The 22,730-nt window shown below is 48.8% G+C and overlaps 1 protein-coding gene across 2 annotated transcripts in view; it reads right to left on the bottom strand.

The window, feature by feature from the left end:
- TMEM94 (transmembrane protein 94) overlaps nucleotides 1-22,394 on the bottom strand; it is a 63,127-nt gene extending 40,733 nt beyond the window's left edge. Inside the window, exons 1-2 of one of the 2 annotated variants that reach the window (XM_068151539.1) lie at nucleotides 22,282-22,394; nucleotides 10,317-10,443 (exon numbers count right to left, since the gene is read on the bottom strand). In XM_068151539.1, coding sequence (XP_068007640.1) covers nucleotides 10,317-10,340 — 24 coding nt within the window. In that variant the 5' untranslated portion in view covers nucleotides 10,341-10,443; nucleotides 22,282-22,394. Of the gene's footprint in view, nucleotides 1-4,584; nucleotides 4,611-10,316; nucleotides 10,444-22,281 lie in introns of those variants that run through there. The other variant, XM_068151540.1, reaches the window with a different exon arrangement.
- Between the last annotated feature and the right edge of the window lie 336 nt (nucleotides 22,395-22,730).

The following is a 22,730-nucleotide window of genomic DNA, read 5'->3' on the forward strand; positions in this document are numbered from 1 at the left end:
TTTAAATTAATAGATGATACTATGCCATATTCCCTTTAACAAACACTAAGGTGACATGCATGAACACAGTAACAGATAAATCCAAGTCTTACTATTGGTAACACATTAGCATAACTACATCCTCTTGTGTTTTATATTGGAAAGCTGTCTAGCAGAAAGGAACCTGGGGGTTCTAATTGACAAGCAGCTGAATAATAGCAAGCAGTGTGCCCAGGTGGCCAAGAAAGCCAATGGCATCCTGGCTGGGATTAGAAATGCTGTGGCCAGCAGGAGTAGGGAGGTGATTGTCCCCTAGTATTCAGCTCTGGTGAGGCCCCACCTCGAGTACTGTGTTCAGTTTGGGGCACCTCAATACCAGAGAGATGTGGAGGTGCTGGAGCCAGGGCAGAGGAGGGCAAGGAAGCTGGGGAAGGGGCTGGAGAATAAATCTTATGAGGAGTGACTGAGGGAGCTGGGGATGGTTAGTTTGGAAAAGAGGAGGCTGAGGGGAAACCTCATTGCTGTCTGCAGCTACCTGAAAGGAGGTTATAGAGAGGCTGCTGCTGGTCTCTTCTCACAGGTAATTAGTGCTAGAACAAGAAGGAAGGGCCTCAAGCTGTGACTGGGTAGGTTTAGACTGGACAGTAGGAAAAAAATGTTCCCAGCAAGAGTGGTCAGGGATTGGAATGTGCTGCCCAGGAACCAACCCTGGCTGTGCTTAGAGTCCATTTAGATGTGATGCTCAGGGATATGGTTTAGGGGAGAACCTTGTAGAGCAGGCTCATCAGTTGGACTTGGTAATCCCGAGGGTTTTTTCCAGCCAGAATGTTTCTGTGACTCTGTGACTTTCACACAGCCTTTACCCACCCCCAGCAGTCTCTTTGTTTGCTGTAGCAGTCCATGTTGCTATAACATGTGCTGCTGTATCACAGGTGCCAAGGATTTTATTTCTTTTTAAAATAATACTGGAGCACAAATATTTTCTTTGCTTCACAGACCAAAACGAGTTGAATCATCCTCTGTGGATTCAGCCTGCTGCAGAGGAAGGGCTCCTCACCCAGACTGCTGTACACTTCAATCTAATTGTCTCCACAAAGATTGTTTAAACAAATGAGGGAGAGGTTTGCTAGAAGCTTCAGTTTCCCTAGACTGCAGATCCACCCCTCTGATTCCATGGCATGGAAAGCCCCTCAGAGGCAGCTGTCAGACTCTTTATTAGAATAAGAATAAACCAAACCAGGTTGGAAGAGACCTTCAAGATCATCGTGTCCAACCCATCAACCAATCCAACCCACCCAAACAGCTAACCCATGGCACCAAGCACCCCATCAAGTCTCCTCCTGAACACCTCCAATGATGGTGACTCCACCACCTCCCTGGGCAGCCCATTCCAATGGGCAATCACTCTTTCTGTATAGAACTTCTTCCTAATATCCAACCTGAACCTCCCCTGGTGCAGCCTGAGACTGTGGCCTCTTGTTCTGGCTGCCTGGGAGAAGAGACCAACATCCGCCTGTCTACAACCTCCCTTCAGGTAGTTGTAGAGAGTGATAAGGTCACCCCTGAGTCTCCTCTTCTCCAGACTGTTTCCCTCTTCCCAGGCTGCACTTACTAGGGCCCTTTTTGAACACTTTTACTCAATTGCTTTTCAGGTTTAGAGAGTTGGAGGTGGGAAGCTGGGCAGCAGAATGTTCTTCTCCTTTTCTGAGAGCTACTTTGCATTCCTTAGCAGGAAAAGCAGGCAGTTTTTCACCTGACAGTGGCGTTTGGCAGGCTATTAATCTACTTCAGGGATTGCACCTCCTGAAATTTAAGTAATATTCACAACTTAAAAAAAAAACCAACCACCCCAAAACCAAAGGTGAGAAGGAGTGACTCCACCAAATATACTTGCATTCAGTCTGGGAAGGCTGATCCTTGCTTAGGATAAGGCACAATATGAAACAGAGTGGGGGGTTTGGAGTCTCACCAGAGAGGATGGCAGACCCCTCCACTCTGCCCTGCTGAGACCATACCTGGAATACTGTGTCCAGTTTCAAGCTTCCCAATTCAAGAGAGGACAGGGATCTGCTGGAGAGAGTCCAACAGGGGCTACAAGGATGATGCACATGAACATCTTTCCTATGAAGAGAGGCTGAGAGACCTGGGGCTGTTTAATCCGGAAAAGAGAAGGCTGAGAGGGGATCTTATCAGTGTCTATAAATATCTGAGGGGTAGTGTCAAGATGAAGGTGCCAGGCTCTTGTTGGTGGTGCCCAGTGATAGGACAAGCAACAATGGGTACCAGCTGGAACACAGGAGGTTCTACCTCAATATGAGGAGAAAATTCTTCACTGTGAGGGTGGCAAGAGTCCTGGAGCAGGCTGCCCAGAGAGGTTGTGGAGTCTCCATCTCTGGAGACTTACAAAACCCACCTGGATGTGTTCCTGTGTGACCTGCCCTGGGTGATCCTGCTTTAGCAGGAGGGTTGGACTCAATGATCTCTAGAGGTCCTTTCCAACCCCTGACATTCTGTGATCATATGCATGACAGCACACAATTCCTTGGAGCAATATTTCTTAGCAGGCTGGTGCAAGAGGATTTATTCTTCTTCTAAAGCAAATCATGTATCAGTGTGCTACAGCTCTGTCCAACTGCAGCTACTCAGTTAGTGCTCAGACTGCCTGAAATGGCATATCTGTGCTACAGAATGATCCAGATGCGGCCAGCAGAGCCCATGGATTGGCCGCTTGGGGCAGAAGCTTCCCTTTACCACCTGCAGCCTTGGTCCTGATTATGCTTTTTGCCTTTCCTAGTGCTCACCTGGTTACTTTTGAAAAGAGGTCTGACTCCTAGCAGGAGTGCTCCTCTAGTGACCCATGCTACATGAAGCCTTCATCCTGGCACATTCCTGCTCCACAGGATGATCTTTTGATTAAGGCTCCGGACTAACTGCCAGGACAGCTGGATTCTGGTTTTCCTTCTGTCACAGATTTCTGCCTGACTGTGAAATCTGGATGCTCCTCTGCACCCTTATTTCTCACCTCTACAATGGGGCTACCAAGTGTAGTTGTTGTGAAGATTACAATATTCACCAACCCACCTGAACACTACTGGAATGCACAGGAAAAAGAACTGCAGGTATCAGTGTGTACCTGCACAGTTCAGGCAGCTCCATCAAGCAGGTCATGGCTCTGTGGGGATCACTGTCTTTAAAACTGGATGTGCCAGGAAAGGTACAGAAAGTACAATGAACACAGAGACTAAACTTGGTTAAATGGCACCTGACATGAGCTTGGCAGCCACGGCTCAGCTGTTGGTGGTCTCAAATCAAATGAAACAAGCAAAGCCTTCAGCACAGCAGTGCCCAAATTAATGGACAGACCAATAGTTAACAAATGCCTCCTTCCTCCATCTGCAGCCACAGTATGAAAGGCAGCCCAGACCTCTCCCTGCCCCTGGACAATAAAGCTCCTACAGTTTCATAACTGAGTGCCAGTGGGGACTCCAGTCTGGACACTGATTTGGAGGTTCCCAGCAGCTCATCACTAAGAGGGCCTGCAGAATTACACAGCTGCAAGAGCACAGGTCTGTGAGACCTGGCCAAAGCAACACTAATCAGCCAATTGACCTACCAGTGCATTTTGGTGTGATCAGGGTCCATTTTCATCCAATGACATTCACATAAAGCACAAAGTAAGATGCCAAGAGGCACAATCAACCTTTCTACATGGGTAATGCAAAGCCCAGTGCTTTGCTTCTCCCTCAGCTAGCAGCAGCTCAACAGCAGAGACAGAGATGACAGCTCCCCAGGTAACAGCCAGGTCTGGATTGTACATTCCTTAGTCTGTCTCTTTGGTCCTGTCTGCAGCAGCAAATCCCCAACTGTAGTTACCTGCCCCACCAGGCTGCTGGCAGGATGAGGCAGTGTTTATGCAGTGCTTTGAAGCTCACCTGTACTATGCAATTATCAAGCTTTAATTACTGTAATTTATCCAGTTACATTATTCCTTCAAGTTCAGAGAGCAGTTAGGGGTCTGTATTTATTCTGGCTTCAGCACACAACACACTGCTTTATGCCAGTGCAGAACTTACTCCAGAGGATGCTAATCCCCTCCCAGAGGCCAGCAATGCTCACAAATCCACAGAACTTCAGCACATCTTTCAAAACCCTCTTAGCTTCTTCCTTATCCCCACTTAGCTGAAGACTTTGGGGACTAAAACTACGACACAGCCTTGCAGGTGTACTGCATGACATGTTTTAAGGGGATAAGGAGCTTTCACAGCCATAGATCAAAGCCCCTGGGAGCAGCAGAGAAATTCAAGTCATGAGGCAGAGGGGCAGCAAAGCAGGAGTCAGCAGCTAAAATGATGTTTGGCCTTTCCTGTTGGTTCTAGGGTTAAATCTGCACTTTGAAGCAGACCTCTTCTCCTTTCTTGCCCCACCACCTCCAGCACCAGGCCATTCCCTAGCTAAAGTCATTATTCACTGCCTCATGTCCTGCCATAACCTCTTTGCCCAAACCCTCAAAGCTGTTCGCGCACCATCGCATCAGGCAGGATGCAGGCTGGGGAGGGAGAGAGGGAAAGCCATTTTGAATGGAAATGTTAAGGAAGAGAAACTTACTTTGTGGCATTTGCCTCGGTGGGGGATCCAGAAATCGGCCTGCTTGAAGAGCATCTGGGCTAAATTCCTGTGCAACTTCCCCAGCAACTTGCAGTGCTGCTGCCCTCCAAAAATGAGAGAGCAAAGAGGCAGAGAGAGAGAGAGCAAGACTGTGCAGAGCACGGCGCTGCAGAGAGTGAGACAGAAGCAGCAGAGTGAAGCACCAGGCTGCTGATTAATTCAGCCTGTTTCCAGTCACGCTGCAGATCCAGCAAGGAGGCGGTGGACGGGGGCTGGGGAGGAGGGTGAGAAAGGGGGAGGGGGGGAAGGAAAAAAGGCAGAGAGAGAAGAAAGTTTGCCCAGGATAGCAGCAGATGCCTGTAAGAATGGTTCATTCATCAGATGGAGCCGACACAGCCAGAATCCCTGGGTTCCCTGCCTGCAGAGATGCATATGCATGCACAGCAAAGGTTGGTGCTGACAGACAGGGGGCTGTGGAAAAGCAGATGGCAAATCAGACAGGACAAAGTGCTATCAAATACACTACAGGGGAAGGAACACCTGAGCAGGCAAGGGAAAAGCCTAAATTAAGACAGAGAGACCCAGCAGTACTAATTCCCCTCCATCAGTCTAGGATAGTCTTCCAGGTGACTCCACAGCTTTGGGTTCCAGCTCAGTTTAAAAATATAAGCATTTGCTTTCTAGGCAAGCTGAGATGGTTGTAGGTCCAGTCTGAAGTGCTCCTTCCTACTCTTGTTGATGAAAAAAGCAGCAAAAGTCCCTCTTGGCATCCAGTATGCATATACCAGAAGCCACACAGTCTAAAGAGAAAGGTGCACATTAGTCCTTCACAGCCATGTGCCGTGCCAGGGGCTGCTCACTGACTGACACCTGGGCAGTGGCACAGAGAATGCAAAGGATTAATGCAGACAGGGAAGGGCTGGGTAGCACAACAGGTAATGGGATAAAAAGGCCTTTGGAGGTGAAGAAGGAATGAGCCTTCCCTCTCTCATCTTTTACAGGAATGTTTCCTCCTTGTTACAAGAGAGCACCTTTGAAAGGGTGTTTTTATATAGCTCCTGCTTCAGTGCTGTCCCAATTCTGTCTGGGGCTTCCCAGCTCTGCAGAGCAATCACTAAACCAATTGCTTTCATTCCATATAAACAGGGGCAAAGAACCAGCCCAACCAAGAGCCACATCCATAGCTTGCCAAGGATTATAGCAGGCCAGCACAGAACTGACAGACAGGCACTGCAAAGGCTTCCAGTCTCAGCACATCTCAGAGCTCTGAAGACCACATAAAGGTGTCAGGACTCACCTAAGCCCCCTGGCCAAGCTCTTCACTTCCTTTCCTTCCCTGAGAGTCAGATGCCTAAAGAGGCACAGCCCATATTCTGTGTTTATAGCTGGAAGGGCAGAGATTAAGAGCTTTCACTATTTACAATAAACCCAAGGCAGGGTCTAGTTATCAGCTCTCTGCTGGCACCAACTTACACACTGGTGTGTAACCTCACAAAGCTGAAGGTAAGCACACACTGCATTTGCCTTCAGGAGAAAGCAGGGGGAGAAAGAGGCAAGACATCCTTCAGCCTTTTGCAGGGCATTGTGTTTCCTAGACAACAATTTCAAACTGCAGAGAGGAACAAAATGTCCTAATGGCACAATTCTTCCTTCCTTCCTCTTTTCCTGCTAGGAAACTACTCACCTCCTTGCTTCAACATAAAGGGAAAAGGAAGGAGAAAAAAGAAAGGATCAACAACAACAACAGCATGTGGTAAGAATGGACAGACCCTCACACAACACACATGTAACACCCTCCTCCTACCACAGTGCTTTGTTTATTTCCCATGGCAGATCTTTCCCCCCCTATCCCCAGATCTGTTTCCCATGGCTCTGCACCTTCTGAAGACTTGAATGAATGTGAACAAAACAACTTGCTGGTGAGAGTGCAACACCAGGGAATAACCCTTGTGCCTCATGCAGTTCAGAAGGCCTAACACAGCTTTCTTCCAGCTCATGAACTAAAGGCTTTGGTTGGGAACATAAATGGACATGAATCAAACTGTCTCTTCTTGTTGACTGCACTGTTGAGAGACCTTGCTCTGAAGTGTTTTGTGTAGGGCAGTAATTTGCACTATGTAGCTTCCTTCTCACACCAACTGGTAGCAAAAATTGCATCTGGACGGGCATTTGTTTATTAAATAACAGAATGAAAGCACAGAAGCTGTGAACTTGAGATCTGAAGACAAAACTGGGGCTGGGAATAAAAGGCTGAGTACAAAGGCAGAGACTGAGACCCACACAAAAACTGCAGCATGGATGAAAGACTTCAGTGGAAAAAGGACCAGTGTGTGAAAAGCCCTTGGAAGAAGAGCTGAGGTGTTAGGGAAGCGCAGGGAATAAAAACAAGAGACACAATTACTGCCCAGATGAGGAGAGGCAAAGGACTTGGGCTGCTCTGCAGTCCAAAGGTAGGACTGCAGCTCTTGTTAGGTATCCTGGAAGAAGACAGGTTGGGAGCAGCAGTGCTGTAGCCGGAGCAATGTGGAGCACAGCACAGGCACCCTGAGCACGTTTCCGGGCTCTGGCCAGGGCACAGGGCTGTATCCAAGGCTGCAGCAATTACACTGCTCAGTTGTTATGGGCAACTACTGTGGCATGGATGATGTCAAGAAGATTTAATAGTTGTGTGGCTGCAAATGCAGCCTACATCTAAAAGAATTCAAAATCATGAGCCTCACACTGTCTTGTGGCAATCGGTGCTGCTGCCTGCCTCGGTATATGCTGAGCGGGCCCGGAGCAGAGCTTCTGGCACCTTTCACAGGTATTAATTCCACTTCAGAAACACACAGAAAATTAAAAAGTCAGGAGAAGATGAGGAAGAACAAGATATCAGCACATTTAATTTAAGCAGGGTTTGGCACTGTTCCCAAAATCCTCCCTGCCTTTCTCTGCAGTGCCTGGCTTCTGGCAAAAATTGGAAGGCAGCCTACATTACACCTGAGGAATTCTGATCCTCAGGCATTTCTGACAGCAGAGCTGCATTATCTGACTGGAGCCAGAGGACAGGGCTCTCATCTTCTGAGTGACAGGTGTCTGTGCTGCAGCAGTGCTCTGAGCACATCTTCTGTTCCAGGAGTGCTAGCTCTTCATCACACCCATCTATCAGAGCAAAGAGGCTGCTTTCAGCCACCTTTGGGACTGCTGTTTTCAGTTGGACTCATTTCATTCTTGGCACTTTAAAATAATCCTCAGCACATCAGATTTATTACTGAGCTTACACAGCAGGTTCATTTGGGTCTCTATCAGCATATGCATGTTGAAGTTCTTCACTTTGGAAAGGAAGATGGGCTCTACCTTAAAGGGGATGCAATAAAGACCTGCAGTATTTAAAAACAAAACACACAAAAAAATATGGAGCAAACCCCTTAACACCAAGTCACACACTGCTAGCAAGAATAAACCATGGACTTGCCTCAGGATCCAAACTGAGCTGCAGAACACATTTGTGTGTACCAATGGGGACAGGCTGAGAGAGTTGGGGCTGTTCAGCCTGGACAAAGATGGTTCCAGGGAAACCTTAGAGCAGCCTTCCAGTACCTAAAGGGAGCTACAAGAGAGTTGGGGAGGGACTTTTTGCCAGGGCTTGTAGTGACAGAATGAGGGACTTCTTCACAGAGAGAATTGTTGGCCATTGGAATGGGCTGCCCAGGGAGGTGGTGGAGTCACCATCCCTAGAGGTGTTCAAGAGGGGACTGGACGTGGCACTTGGTGCCATGGTTTAGTAGTCAAGAGATCTTGGGTGACAGGTTGGACTTGATGATCCTTGAGGTCTTTTCCAACCTTATTGATTCTATGATTCTATGAGGGGGAAGCTTGAGGAGGGAACATTTAGACTGCAGATTAGAAAGAAATTCTTTCCAGTGAGGGTGGTAAGACAATGGAACAAGTTGCCCAGGGAGACTGTGGATGCCCCCTCCCTGGAGGTGTTCAAGGCCAGCTTGGATGGGGCCTTGAGCAACCTGGGCTAGTGGGAGGTGTCCCTGCCCATGAAAGGGGGGTTGGAACTTGATGATATTTAAGGCCCCTTCCAACCCAACCCATTCTATTCTATGGATCCCTTGCCCTCACTTTTAATCCCCATTCAGAATGGAAGGGAAAAAACCTTCAGGAAGTCAGGAGAAAAGACCAGGACTTCAGAACACCACAATCTCCCATAATCTCCTTTTGCAGGACACTTTCTTAGCAAGCCTTTAAAAGGTCTGTTACAATACTGTGCATGCTACTGTCCAGCTATTTGATACACTCTTCCTGCCTTGTACAATGTAGAATGTCACAAGAGAAAGATGAACCAAAGACAGTGGCCCACAGTTAATGTGTCCCCAGTGTGTGCTGCCAGGGCTGCAGCTCTCCTGGTGCTTTCAGACCCTACACAGAACACAGCCCTGCAGAGAATGGTAGCTGCGTCATCTCTTATAGTCATCAACAGCAGATTAGCATGTGATGTCATTAACAAGGGAATAAACAGATAATTATCCTCATTGGGATGTTACTTCCATGGTAATACAGCAGTCTGGTATAAAACCTCTCCCAAGAACACCAGCACCCAGAAGCTCAGGTTCAGAACAGAGAACACACAAACGAGAAGTCCAGAGAGCAAGTCGAAGAGCTGATGTGAAAATCTAAGTACCTTTAAACTCACTCCCACTGCTGTAGTCACCTTTTAGAGCAGATCTGAGTTGAGGTGATTATCTAACAGGTACTTTGCACTAATGAACAAACACACTTCTTGATGCTGGAAGTCTACAAACAAAACAGCAAGAAGGCCACACACACAGAGCAACGGCGAGGCAGCAAACACGACCTGGCAGACAAAGCTCGCAGTGTGGCGGAGACAGGGACACCAAAAAGGAGAGCCAAGAATGTCCTCTTACCAGAGCCAGCTGAGAGCTTGGCATGTAGAATGTTCTCCACTGGTCTCAAACTACCTGTCCCAGTCCTGGCTGGGATGCAGAGCAAGCACCAGTTCCCTTTTTTTGAGTGAGAAAGAGGTTTCAAATCAGGTGGCTGCTGAAACAAGTGACCAGCAGACTGCTCCCTACAGAGCTCAAAACCATTTTACTTTTGAGAAGTAGTAACATGTGCCACGTTTACAGTCTCCTGTCAGCCACAGCAGATATGTCTTTTTGGCTTCTACAGCAGCTGTTCATGAGGATCCCTCTCTCTTCTTTTCCTTTGAAGCTTAAAGCATGGCAAGATAGCAAGAGACAGATTGCCCCTCCATAAAGTATCCAGAATTATCTGGGACTTTTAAAAGCAGATCTAGAAATGCTGTCCTGCAGCACTACCTACAAAGACATCCAATTGCCCAAGAAATGCACACACTTATCAGAAAAACTGGACTCAGAAGGTTTTCTTACCTTTATGGGTGAGGTCAGGCTCTCAAATGAAGCCAAGCTAAGTGTCTAAGGGATCTTAAACCCCAAGAAAGACACAGCAGATGTGACAGCATATACAACACCTGTGTTGTTTCAGGATGGTCTCCCAGTGTCAGCCTGCAAAGGATTTACCCACTCACACAAGCATGTACACCCCTAGGAATGTGAAGGGGACACAACTCTCAATTTTGATACTGAGCATGGGTTGGATCATCACATCATAACCCCAAATGGTGAGTTTTGATCCAAAATAATGAAAGACAATGACAAGGACTCAACATTTATCTTGGGCATGACCCTTACCAGGAAACCTACCTGACACTTCTCCTTGAGGTCCATGACTAAGTGGTTCTGTAAGCATGTCCAGCAAAAGGGGACTGCTCCTCAAGGGAGAATGTCTCCTAGATAGAGATCAGTTTGGCTGCACTTATCACATCACCATCTGTAGAAACAGAAGAGGAAGCAATCAGTCTCCCCATATCACTGCATCTCCCCATATCACTCCCTTTAGGACAAGAAAGTGATGGAATTCACAACATGTGGTCTACCTGGACTTCAGCAAGGCTTTTGACACCGTCCCCCACAGCAAACTGCTATCTAAGCTGTCAGCTCGTGGCTTGGACCACTACACTCTGTGCTGGGTTAGGAACTGGCTGGAGGCTGAGCGCAGAGAGTGGTGGTGAATGGTGCCACATCCAGCTGGCGGCCAGGCACCAGTGGCGTCCCCCAGGGATCAGTGCTGGGCCCTGTGCTCTTTAACATCTTCAGTGATGATCTGGATGAGGGGGTCGAGTCAGTCATCAGCAATTTGCAGATGGCACCAAGTTAGGGGCAGATGTTGGTCAGTTAGACGGTAGAAGGGCTCTGCAGAGGGACCTTGACAGACTGGACAGATGGGCAGAGTCCAACAAAATGGCATTCAACAAGTCCAAGTGCCGAGTGCTGCACTTTGGCTACAGCAATCCCATGCAGAGCTACAGGCTGGGGTCGGAGTGGCTGAGAGCTCCCAAACAGAGAGGGACCTGGGGGTGCTGATTGACAGCTGCCTGAATATGAGCCAGCAGTGTGCCCAGGTGGCCAGGAGGGCCAATGGCATCCTGGCCTGCATTAGGAATAGTGTGGCCAGCAGGAGCAGGGAGGTCATTGTGTCCCTGTGCTCAGCACTGGTTAGGCTGCACCTTGAGTCCTGTGTCCAGTTCTGGGCCCCTCAGTTTAAGAAGGACATCGAAACACTTGAACGTGTCCAGAGAAGGGCAACCAGGCTGGGGAGAGGCCTTGAGCACAGCCCTGTGAGGAGAGGCTGAGGGAGCTGGGATTGTTTAGCCTGGAGAAGAGGAGGCTCAGGGGAGACCTCATTGCTCTCTACAACTACCTAAAAGGTGGTTGTAGCCGGGAAGGGGTTGGCCTCTTCTACCAGGCAGCCAGCACCAGAACAAGAGGACACAGTCTCAAGCTGTGCCAGGGGAGGTTTAGACTCGAGGTGAGGAGAAAATTCTTCACTGAGAGAGTCAGTCATCATTGGGATGTGCTGCCCAGGGAGGTGGTGGAGTCACCTTCCCTGGAGGCGTTCAAGAGGAGATTGGACGTGGCACTTGGTGCCATGGTCTAGTCATGGGGTCTGTGTTGATAGGTTGGACTCGATGATCCTCGAGGTCTCTTCCAAACTTAGTTATACTGTGATACTGTAACATTCAAATTACAGGATTGGTCTTGAAAAGGAGAACTGAGGAGCTCATAGTACATCAATTCTCTCCTTACTTAGACTGGATTCCATTAACCTAAGTTCCCCCCAAATCTGGCAGCAGTAGATGAATCAACCTCCCTGCAGCTCAGAGTTAGAGTATTATTGCAGCCCCAACACACTTTTGGGCAGGCCTCCAAAACAAGCTGACAAAGCACTGGATTCCACCAGGTGTTGGAGCATGCTGTCACCCATGGCTATTTGTCTTGCTATTCTTATCTACCAGGAGCTTTGTCCAGCTAATCTCTAATGGGGCCTATAGTAATGATTCCTCTATTTGCTGAACAACACATCCACTCTTTGACAGGGCTGGGCTGAGCTTGTATCTGACCACCATTAAGCAGGCCAGAAGTCATAAAGTCAATTCCAGATTACCAGGGAACCAAACAAACAAGGAAGCAGCTAAATCTGCAAATCAATCCAGACCACCCACACTTTTCCCAGATACAACAGGATTGGCTTTTGCCAGCTGGGTTTTACTACCCTGGTCTATACAATCTTGCCCTCTTCAAAGAAGAAGGATTCTGGAGATCCCATCCTAGAGGCAGTCAAGCACAGCACTGCGCTCTCCATGATGTTACTTCACTTCAAGGAAAACAAAAGACATCCCAAGCTTCTCAGAAATCCACTGCTGCCCCACACTGAAGAGTTAGATGTCAGTATTTCATCTCTTGCAGACACATCCTGCACCTGCATTCCAGGAAGCAGCAAGCACTCAGTATTCAGACTGTTGGTTACCCAAGAACTGCCTGCAGCGCAGCAACCAGCACCTGCAAGTGCCATTTTTGGGCTGATGGCTGGCTGGCATGAGCCACAACTCTGGACTCTGCCCTACTTTTCTGTTCTGTGACCCCTGTCAATGTGCACACACCACGGGAATGAAGCTATTTTCAGTCAGTTCCTATCCCTGCCAGGCCAATTAGCAACTGCAAAGAGAGGATCAGACAAAGTCACTGGAGCGAAGCTGACAAAGAGGGCTGGGAGTGGGAAGGAGGAAAATCTACTGTTGAATGCCTGCATGCAGCAGCTTAGATAGATCCTCAGCATCTCTCCTTCAACTTGAGAGTGACTTCATATAAGGGAAGGGCAAGAGGAGATGATTTTAAGGGGGGAACGGTCACTAACAATGAAAGGGGTAAGAAATGAATCCACAATTCTTCCTTTTACTCCCCCTTGACAGAAGATTTATTAGCAGATCTGCTGAAGGATTTATGCATTGGGCTCTCACTTGTTCAAACCAAAGTTAAGCCTGAATTTATCTCTGGATCTGCACTTCAAAAGCACAATTATCCGTGACACAAATGGGTAACTGGCAAGCCAGAGTCACAAAGGCAGAAGAAGAAAAAAACCATCCAGGACTGTCTGTGCTAATCCCACAGAGCCCCAGTCATTAGCAGTGCTGGGTGGCTCTGGCTGGAGGGCAGGGGCCATGCAGGGAGGCAGCTGGGCAGGGGCAGGATTTGCAGCAGCGCCCTCAGAGACATTCTGCTTTAGGCAGCAAATTGAAATGTGATCCCGAGTCCAAAACACACCGGTCCTTAAAGTTCAAGGCACAGCACCCACACACATACCACCCCGAAGTCCTTCAGGGCTAGGAGGCATGACACACAACAAGGGTGTTACAAAGATAAGATACAGGTCAGGAAGAGTGAAAAGTCCTTCACTAGAGAAAGTCAAAAGCTTGGACAGGACGGCAAGAGGCTTGCAGAAGTAGTCAGTGGTGCTTGCAGTGCTACTTCATCACCATCCATCCTCGGGGCTTCTCCAAAATTGGAACAAACTGGCCTGACAGCAGTTTAATTCCACTCACATCCCCAATCTGTGGTGCCAACAATGGTCAGATTGTAAACATTTCCAACACAGAAAGCAAAGAGGCCACTTCTGTCCTGTGCCAGTCTGGATGTTTGCAGCAGAATGTTTGATTTTTTTTTTTTCAGAGGGGAACTAGACTTGAGAGAAGGTTTTCATTTAGAACCAAGAATTCCAGACACAGCTAATCCTAAACAGGTCAGAATGTCATAGGATGACTGAAACCAAAAGCAAAGGCAGGCTACGATCATAAACCATCCTCCCTCGGTTCCTGCACCAGGACTGGAACTGGAGCCACACAAGTGTGGCTTCTGTGCCTTCTTTCAAACACATAAGTTAGCAAAATCAGAGGTCTGCAAGAATAATGCAAGAATTACGCCACACCAACTAAAAACCTCCACATGCATCACAGAGGGCGTGCAAACACTCCGAGAACAGCGTCACACAATGAAGCTGAAGCCGTTGGTGAATCCTGCAGGCAATGTGCAGATCTGCAGAGCTGTGCAGCCAGCCCCTCCACCCCATAGACACTTCTGTTTCAGACTCCAGTTGTGCCACAAGGTCCTTGTGTGCTCCAGACTCTTCTTTTTCAGGGCCTCCTGCAATTGCCACCACCACCAGATGTGTCTCTCCATCACTCCTACCCAGCAGCTGGGACTCGCCACGCTCTGGATGCATCCTGGGAGTTTTGTGTGCTGTTATTTTTTCCACACCAGAGTATCTGCCTTCTTCTGCCCTCCCAGTTATCTCTCTTTGTCTACCCAGGCAATTAGTCACTCATGTGTCAACATGTCAAACTCTGCCAGATAGCAGAACAGAAATGAAGTGGGGCTGCTTTGCTGGAACACGTTAGTGGGCAGCAAGTATTCAGTCACAATTAAAGATGCCTGAAGCTGTGGTTGCTCTAATCAGACACCAGAGGCCCCAAGTGCAGCCAGTTTACCCCTTCCACCTGCCCAGCACACTCCATCCTGCTCGTGCCTAAGCAGGCCATGAAACTTGGAAATGGCTGGACAATGGTTCAAGTGCCATCATGCTGTGTTCAGCCTGAGAAATACTCTCAAATCATTAGGTAGAGTGAAGCCCAACATGAGGTCCACCAACTAACTCAATCCAGCACATGCATCTCTAACAGCAAGACAACTTTCCTGAAGTCCTGTATCCCAAACTCAGCCCATCATTAGCCCATAGCTATGCGAAGAGGTCTGCAGTGCATCAAGAAGGGACCCTCAAAAGTCATCTTGTCCAACCCCCTGGCAGTCAGCAGGGACACCTCCAACTAGATCAGGCTGCCCAGAGCCACATCAAGGCTGATCTTGAATGTCTCTGGGGACAGGGCCCCAACTGCATCCCTGAGCATCCTGTTCCAGTGTCTCATCACTCTCATTGTGCAGAATTTCTTCCTGATGTCCAACCTAAATCTACCCTCCTCCAGTTTCAAACCATTGCCCCTTATCCTATCACCACAGGCCCTTCTAAACACTCCCTCCCCAGCCTTACCCTTCAGATATTGGAATGTAGCTATAAGGTCCTCCTGAAGCCTTCTCTTCTCCAGGCTAAACCGCTCCAATTCTTTCAGTCTGTCCCCATAGGAGAGGTGCTCCAGCCCTCTGATCATCTTTGTGGCTCTCCTCTGGACCCATTCCTTCAGGTCCATGTCTCTCCTGTGTTGGGGGCCCCAGAACTGGACACAGTACTCCACTTGAGGTCTTATCAGAGCAGAGTTGCAGAAACACCTCTCTCAAACTGCTGGCCACCTTTCTTTTCATTCAGCTGAGGACACCACTGGCCTTCTGGGCTGCAAGTGCACATTGTTGACTCATACTCAGTTTCCCATTCATCAGCACCCTTTTTGGTTTCTGTTGAAGCCAGTCCTGGGCTTGCAATGTGTCTCTGATACCCTGACCTTCTCCAATCTGAAAAATACATTCCCACCAGCCCAAACACATTCCTGCTTGGAAGTGCCCTGGTGAGGACTAAGTCTTGTAGTTTGTATCAACAAGTGTGGGAAACGTCCTTCTGAAGAGCAGAAGCAGAGCTTTACAAGGGGGCCATTCAACTACCTAATCATCTTCCAAGTAACACTGTCTTATGCAGTCAGTGTATTTACTTGGAGCCATGGTTTAGCAGTCATGAGGTGTTGGGTGACAGGTTGGACTTGACGACCTTTGAGGTCTTTTCCAACCTTATTGATTCTATGATGATTCTATTACATTTCAAAAGTCATGGCAGTCTGGGGCAGTCCCCACAGACTGGAAAAGGGGAAACATTGCCCCCATTTTCAAAAAGGGTAAGAAGGAGGAACCAGGGAACTACAGGCTAGTCAGTCACACCTCTGTGCCTGGAAAGATCATGGAGCAGATCCTCCTGGAGGCACTACTGGCTCAGAAGAATAGTGGTGATTGGGAACAGTCAGCATGGCTTTGCCAAGGGCAAATCCTGCCTGACCAAGCTGGTGGCCTTCTATGAGCAGGTGACAAAATTAATAGCTGAGGGGCGAGCAACTGATGTCATTTACCTGGAGCTGAGCAAAGCCTTCGACACTGTCCCACACCACATCCTGGTCTCCAAACTGGTGACACATGGGTGTGATGGGTGACCACTAGGTGGATAAGGAACTGGCTTGATGGCCGCACCCAAAGAGTGGCTGTCAATGGCTCCATGTCCCAGTGGAGGCCAGTGACAAGTGGAGTCCCTCAGGGATCAGTCCTGCGACCTGTCTTGTTCAACATCTTTGTGGGGGACATGGACAGTGGCATTGAGTGCACCCTCAGCAAGTTTGCTGATGACACCAAGCTGTGTGGTGCAGCAGACACGCTGGAGGGAAGGGAGGCCAGCCAGAGGGACCTGGACAGGCTGGAGAGGTGGGCACAAGCCAACCTCAGGAGGTTCAATAAGAGCAAGTGCAGGGTCCTGCATCTGGGTCGAGGCAATCCCAGGCACCAATACAGGCTGGGCAGTGACTGGCTGGAAAGCAGCCCTGAGGAGAGAGACTTGGGGGTGCTGGTGGACAAGAAGCTCAACAGGAGCTCTCAGTGTGCACTTGCAGCCCACAAAGCCAATCAGATCCTGGGCTGCATCAGGAGAAGTGTGGCCAGCAGGGCAAGGGAGGTGATCCTCCCCCTCTACTCAGCCCTGGTGAGACCCCACCTGGAGTACTGTGTCCAGTTCTGGAGCCCCTGTTACAAGAGGGATCTGGAGGTGCTGGAAGGTGTCCAGAGAAGGGCCAGGAGGATGAGCAGAGGGCTGGAGCACCTCTCCTGTGAGGACAGACTGAAGGAGTTGGGGCTGTTCAGTCTGGAGAAGAGAAGGCTCTGAGGTGACCTCATTGTGGCCTTCCAGTATCTGAAGGGGGCCTACAGGAAGGCTGGGGAGGGACTTCTCAGGATCTCAGGTAGTGATAGGACTAGGGGGAATGGAATGAAACTGGAGGTGGGGAGATTCAGGCTGGAGGTGAGGAGGAAGTTCTTCCCCATGAGAGTGGTGAAGCCCTGGAATGGGTTGTGCAGGGAGGTGGTTGGGGCCCTGTCCCTGGAGGTGTTTAAGCCCAGGCTGGATGAGGCTCTGGCCAGCCTGATGTAGTGTGGGGTGTCCCTGCCCATGGCAGGGGGGTTGGAACTAGATGATCCTTGTGGTCCCTTCCAACCCTGACTGATACTATGGTATAGGTAATAAACACTGTGCTTTGAGATCCTCCTTTGAAATCCAAAGATCTCAGCAACTTAACCAAACCTCATGAAATGAGCATGAGGTATCAGTGATGAAATTTAATAGGATACTCTACAGCATGACACATTATGTACACAACTGCTGCAACAACTAACAAACAGGCAAGATCAGATAACTATACAACCCCTAGACACTGGCAAAGAAAAAAATGTGCTTCAGAAGCTGCAGGTCTTTAGGGAGAAAAAGAAATCAACCTAATGATATTGTTTTCCCTCAAGTGTTCAATCACTGATGCCTTCATGTTATTTAGTGAGAACTCCCAGCCTAGATTAGTCTGTGAAAAAAATAATGCTGGGGAGACTGAACATTTCTTGCTGCCAAAACTGAATTCCTCAAGAACAGAAGCCTGATCTGTCACCCAGAATAGAAACACGGGGGAACAGATAATGACCCAAAAAAGCTGCTGCCTTGGAGAAAATGGCTGAGATTAGAGCTGATTGTTTTGCTATCAGCAGAACCATACACTCTTCCTACTCAGGAGGAGCTGATGTCTGCCTGATCATTTGCAACATGGGCACATTTGCTGATGTATGGGCTTCCAAAGGTGCATCAAATGATACTGTCAATTGCTTTGAGACCCACTGAGAGCTCAGAGTAATTACTGCAAGGAAGCTGGCAGCCACACTTCTTGGCTTCCATATCTGCTTGTGAAAAAAAACTTGTCAAAATTCGGGCCAGCTAAACATTCTCTGATTGAATAACCTGAAATGAGGATAGACATAAGCTTATCTGCTCCAGAGAGGAACTGTGAGGCAAATTTATTACTGTCTGGGAAGTAAGTGAGAGCTCCTGAACTAATGCTGTGTATGTTCTAAGTATTAGCAAGTCAGCAGTGGTCAAACAGCTCATTTGTGCATGGCTGTGAAGAATCAGGAGAGTATTTCACACAGGCTCAGCTTGCCTTGCCAAGTGACAGGGATTAGAGAGAGGAATCTACTCTACCTTGAATCAGGAGCAGGATGAAACTTGAAATGAACTCAACATCTGTCTTCCACCTGACAAGTGTGCCTTTAGGAGGGGAAATTAATGTTTTACTTGCTGAGAGTCGTCCAATAAAAACTATCTCTGAACCCTTCTTTCTTCAGCACAGGGCTTGCACACTGGACTTGCTAGAAAGGACAATGAATGCTTAAAATAAAAGCTGAGCAACAAAGAGGGAGAAGGGGAGTAGGAAACAACTTTAGCTCACTTGTAAGAGTCAGACCATTGGTTGACTGGCAAGATTAAGACTGGTAAAACAAATGAAAGAACACATTTTTGTCTTAATTTTGTTCTTGTGAGTTTGGAAGTAATTGATGGATATGTTCTGAAGAATGAGCAAACTTGTTTAGACTACCCCACTGTTTCCACAGAAGCTGACTCTGTTTCACAGTATCACTAAGGTTGGAAGAGACCTCGAGGATCATTGAGTTCAACCTGTCACCACAGACCTCATGACTAGACCATGGCACCAAGTGCCAAATCCAATCCCCTCTTGAACACCTCCAGGGATGGGGACTCCACCACTTCCCTGGGCAGCACATTCCAATGACAAATGACTCTCTCCATGAAGAACTTTCTCCCCACCTCAGAGTCTAAACCTCCCCTGGCACAGCTTGAGACTGTGTCGTCCTGGTGCTGGTTGCTAGAGAGAAGAGGCCAACCCCTTCCTGGCTACAACCACCTTTCAGGTAGTTGTAGAGAGCAATGAGGTCACCCCTGAGCCTCCTCCTCTCCAGGCTAAACAACCCCAGCTCCCTCAGCCTCTCCTCACAGGGCTGTGCTCAAGGCCTCTCCCCAGCTTCATTGCCCTTCTCTGGACACATTCAAGTGTCTCAATGCCCTTCTTAAACTGAGGGGCCCAGAACTGGACACAGGACTCAAGGTGTGGCCTAACCAATGCAGAGTCCAGGGGCACAATGACTTCCCTGCTCCTGCTGGACACACTACTCCTAATGCAGGCCAGGATGCCGTTGGCCTTCTTGGCCACCTGGGCACACTGCTGGCTCATGTTTAGGTGGCTGTCAACCAGATTAATTAAGGTACAGTAAATCTGAAGATCTTTGCTCTTTGTCATTTTTCCTTACTTAGTTCTTTTAAAAAAGAAAAAAAAAACAAACAGGTGTTTGGGAATTGCTTTACCTTTTCTGATTCAGAAAGAAACAACTTGGATGGTCTGGACCAAAGTGAGAACAAAAGCCCCAATTCTGAAAACTCTAAGAGCCCCTCCAGCTTCTGCAGAGCACCAAGACCTCAGCTGCTCTGTGGCACAATGCCCTGAATGATAACCAAAACAGTTTTCCTGCAAATGTAAGCCAGAATTCACTGCAAAAGTGACAGCTGTCAGTCATCATGATATTGGACTTGATGATCTTTGAGGTCTCTTCCAACCTTGGTGATTCTCTGTGTGTGTGTGTGTGGTTATTATGGTAACCAGGATTGTGCAATTACCTCCATTTAAAACTACTATCATGAAATGCAAGGAAACCACACAATGGATTTCAGTTCTGTTGTCCAAACTAAAACAAAAAAGCCTGTGCTGGATTGACAGGACTTTCTAGCACATCAATCTTTGCTGGCACACTCTGACTCACAGGTAAAAGTGCAGCTTTTTCTCTAATTCCAGTTTGTGACTAAGGACACAGTTTATACTAAAACTAGGTTAGAACACCAACGTTTGCCATTTGGAGCTATTTAGCAGCCATCATGGTGCTGGGAAGGCGTTTTCTGGGTGTCCCCTGAAGCAGCACAGTACCTGAAGGCCATTAACAGAGCTCACAGCTCATTCACAGCAAAGCACAGCCCCTGCCTAGAAAAGACACTGATCAACACATCAGAGTCTGTGTTTTGCTACTCTCACAACAAGCTCCATGAAAGTTTTATGATGAACATTTGTATCTAGAAATAGGGCAATGAGCTGACTCACTCTACTGTGAAAGGAAAACAGAGAGCTCTTGGTAGCTCTTTAAGAACATCTTTGCAGCTCTTTAAGAATTTCTTTCCACTATTCACTCAGAAGTTTCCTGGACAGAGATCCAGAGTGCCCTATTTGGTGTACCAACAGTCCCATACATTATTACAGATGTTAACAATAATGAATCCAGCTCCCTGCAGGCCTAAGGGCTGGACAACACTGCCCCTCTCTTTGTCCAGCCCTGCAGAAAGACTTTTCTGGCTATGGTTCCTGACCCTGCTCATAGCCAGTCCCACCTAGCCACAGGGGTATATAAACTCTCACAAAGCACCTCTCTTTCAGGGCTTCATTTCTACCTGAAGCAGCTTGGTTTCTGCAGTGCTTGCTGTGGCTTCCAGCAGCTAGCTTGGCTAGGACCCAAGCCGAAGCAAGGAGGGCCACAGAGAGACTTTAAGCGATAGAGCTGTAATAGGAAGGAAGGAGGTTTGTTTTCATGGTTGTGCTTGTAATAGCAATATTGACTTGTTTTGTGACCTAGACTAAAAGCCCTAATATCTTAATCCTCTCATCAGGTAAAAAAATGTTGGCAATGTGTTTATTTAAAAGGTCAGGGCTAAGAAGAATATTATGTAAAGTGTTTTGACGTGCTTGAGTAAAAGGCAACAACAAAACATAGAGCCCTAAAGTACCAACATCTTGTGTAAAACCAACAGAGTGCAGCTATTTATGTGTATGCCTGTACTAAGCTGTAGAGAGTCAATCTAGTTTGCTTGCCAGGTTGTCCAAATTTTGCTATATTTGAGCAAGCCCTGTAGTTTAATGCAGAACAGCAGCTGTTAAGGAGGTGTATATATAGGAACATGCTTTTCTAAGCAACCTAAACAGTTTCATAGAGCTCACTCACTACTATCCTAGTGTATCACATCATGTAGGAGCTCTCTGTTCAACTAGGAACTTCACTCTAAAATTGCTGGGGGAAATAATGAGATTTTAGACAAGCATCCTCCAGCCAACTTCCTTTCCTCAGGAAAGGTGAAAATCTGTATTACTTGGTAGCTGCCTCAAGAACATGAATAGGTGCTCACCCTCCTCTGCCATTACCTTTGTAACTTTTAAGACTGACAAGACCAACAAAGAAACTTTCCTGTTGCCAAGGTGTCCTGTGAAAACTCTTATGAGTCTTAAATGCTTAACTCAAACCATATCCACCCCTGTCTGTGGGCTTTCCCTTCCTCTCCAGATATCTTTAAGGTAGATAGAATCAGCTAACACAAACTTCCTGTCCTTTATTGAATGGGTTTTAACTGGGATTTGTAGGCCTTTGCTTATCAATTCTGAGATGCCCCTATTCTGGGAGGAGAAAGCTCCCAAACAGACAAACAGCAGTGATGTATCGGAGAACTACACGGACCACAGCTTCTGGAAACAAATCAAGTGGATGGCTGAGGCAAAAAGCCTACTATGAAGTTCTGCTGATCAGCAGGCTGCCATGAGGTAGGAGCGGGAGTGAAGCACAATGAAACAACCGGTTGAGTCGAGGCTGCTATCCCAGATTGTAAGGGATCGAGGCAAACTTGTGAAAGCGCTTTAGTCCGAATTTGGGACCACCGCTAAACCCCTTAGGATGAGCACAAACCTGTGGCTGCCCCGAGCGCAACCCGCAGCTGCTGGAGCACCCCGCTTGGGGCTGCACTGCGGAGGCTCGGCCCGCTCCCCACTTCCCAGCCTCGCTGGAACTTAGGGAGCTTCCGCGGCCGGTGCCCGGGGGGATGCTCTGCGGCGCTGCGAGGCGGAGCCTGTCCCTCCCTGCGGGAGAAGCGGCTAACACGTGCGGGAGCGCCTTTTCTGGGCCTTTTTTCATTTCCTCTCCCTCATGACCCGCTAGGTAACGAGGTGCCAAGGGAGGAGGGGATGTGAAGGGAATGGCGCTGCGCGGGACCTCCGGCTCAGGCACAGAGGGAGGGCAGTGCAGCGGGATCGCCGCCGGCTCTGCCTCGGGCCTCCCCCGCTATGGAGGGACAGCCTCCAGCCGGGGTGGCCCCTCCTGGCCCCGTTCCTCGACGGGACGCAGCACGGCCGCGCCCCGCCGCCGCTCGGCCCGTACTCACCAGCCGCGCCAGGCAATTTCGGCGGGGAAGCCGCTCACCCACCGGGCTTCCCCCCGCGCCGCCGAGGCCGCCATCAGGGTCACTGGCAAGCGGGACGCCACGGCGCAGGGAACCCACAGTGGCGCTTCGGGGCGGCCTCAAGAAGCCGGCGTCTGGTTGGTGAGATCCCGCGCGGCCACCCGTACGCCGCGCGGTGATTGGTTTGGCCACAGTGGCGCGCGAAGCTAGCCATCCGCCCTGGCGGCAGGTCGGGGCTCGCCCTGAGGGCGCGGAGCTCGCGCAGGCTGCCCTGAGCAGTGGCTGCTCGGCCCCGGCGGCATCGCTGAGGCGGGCGGCGGCGGCGGACACAGCGGCCGGCCCCACGACTGCCGGGATGACATCAGAGAGACGGTACTGAGAGGCAGTGAAGTGACTCGGGGGTGACGAGGACGCACGATAGGGTGGAGAGG

The sequence above is a fragment of the Melanerpes formicivorus genome, unplaced genomic scaffold (assembly GCF_026170545.1).
Source record: "Melanerpes formicivorus ecotype bairdi unplaced genomic scaffold, bMelFor1.0.p_v2 SCAF_21, whole genome shotgun sequence".
Lineage (NCBI taxonomy): Eukaryota > Metazoa > Chordata > Aves > Piciformes > Picidae > Melanerpes > Melanerpes formicivorus.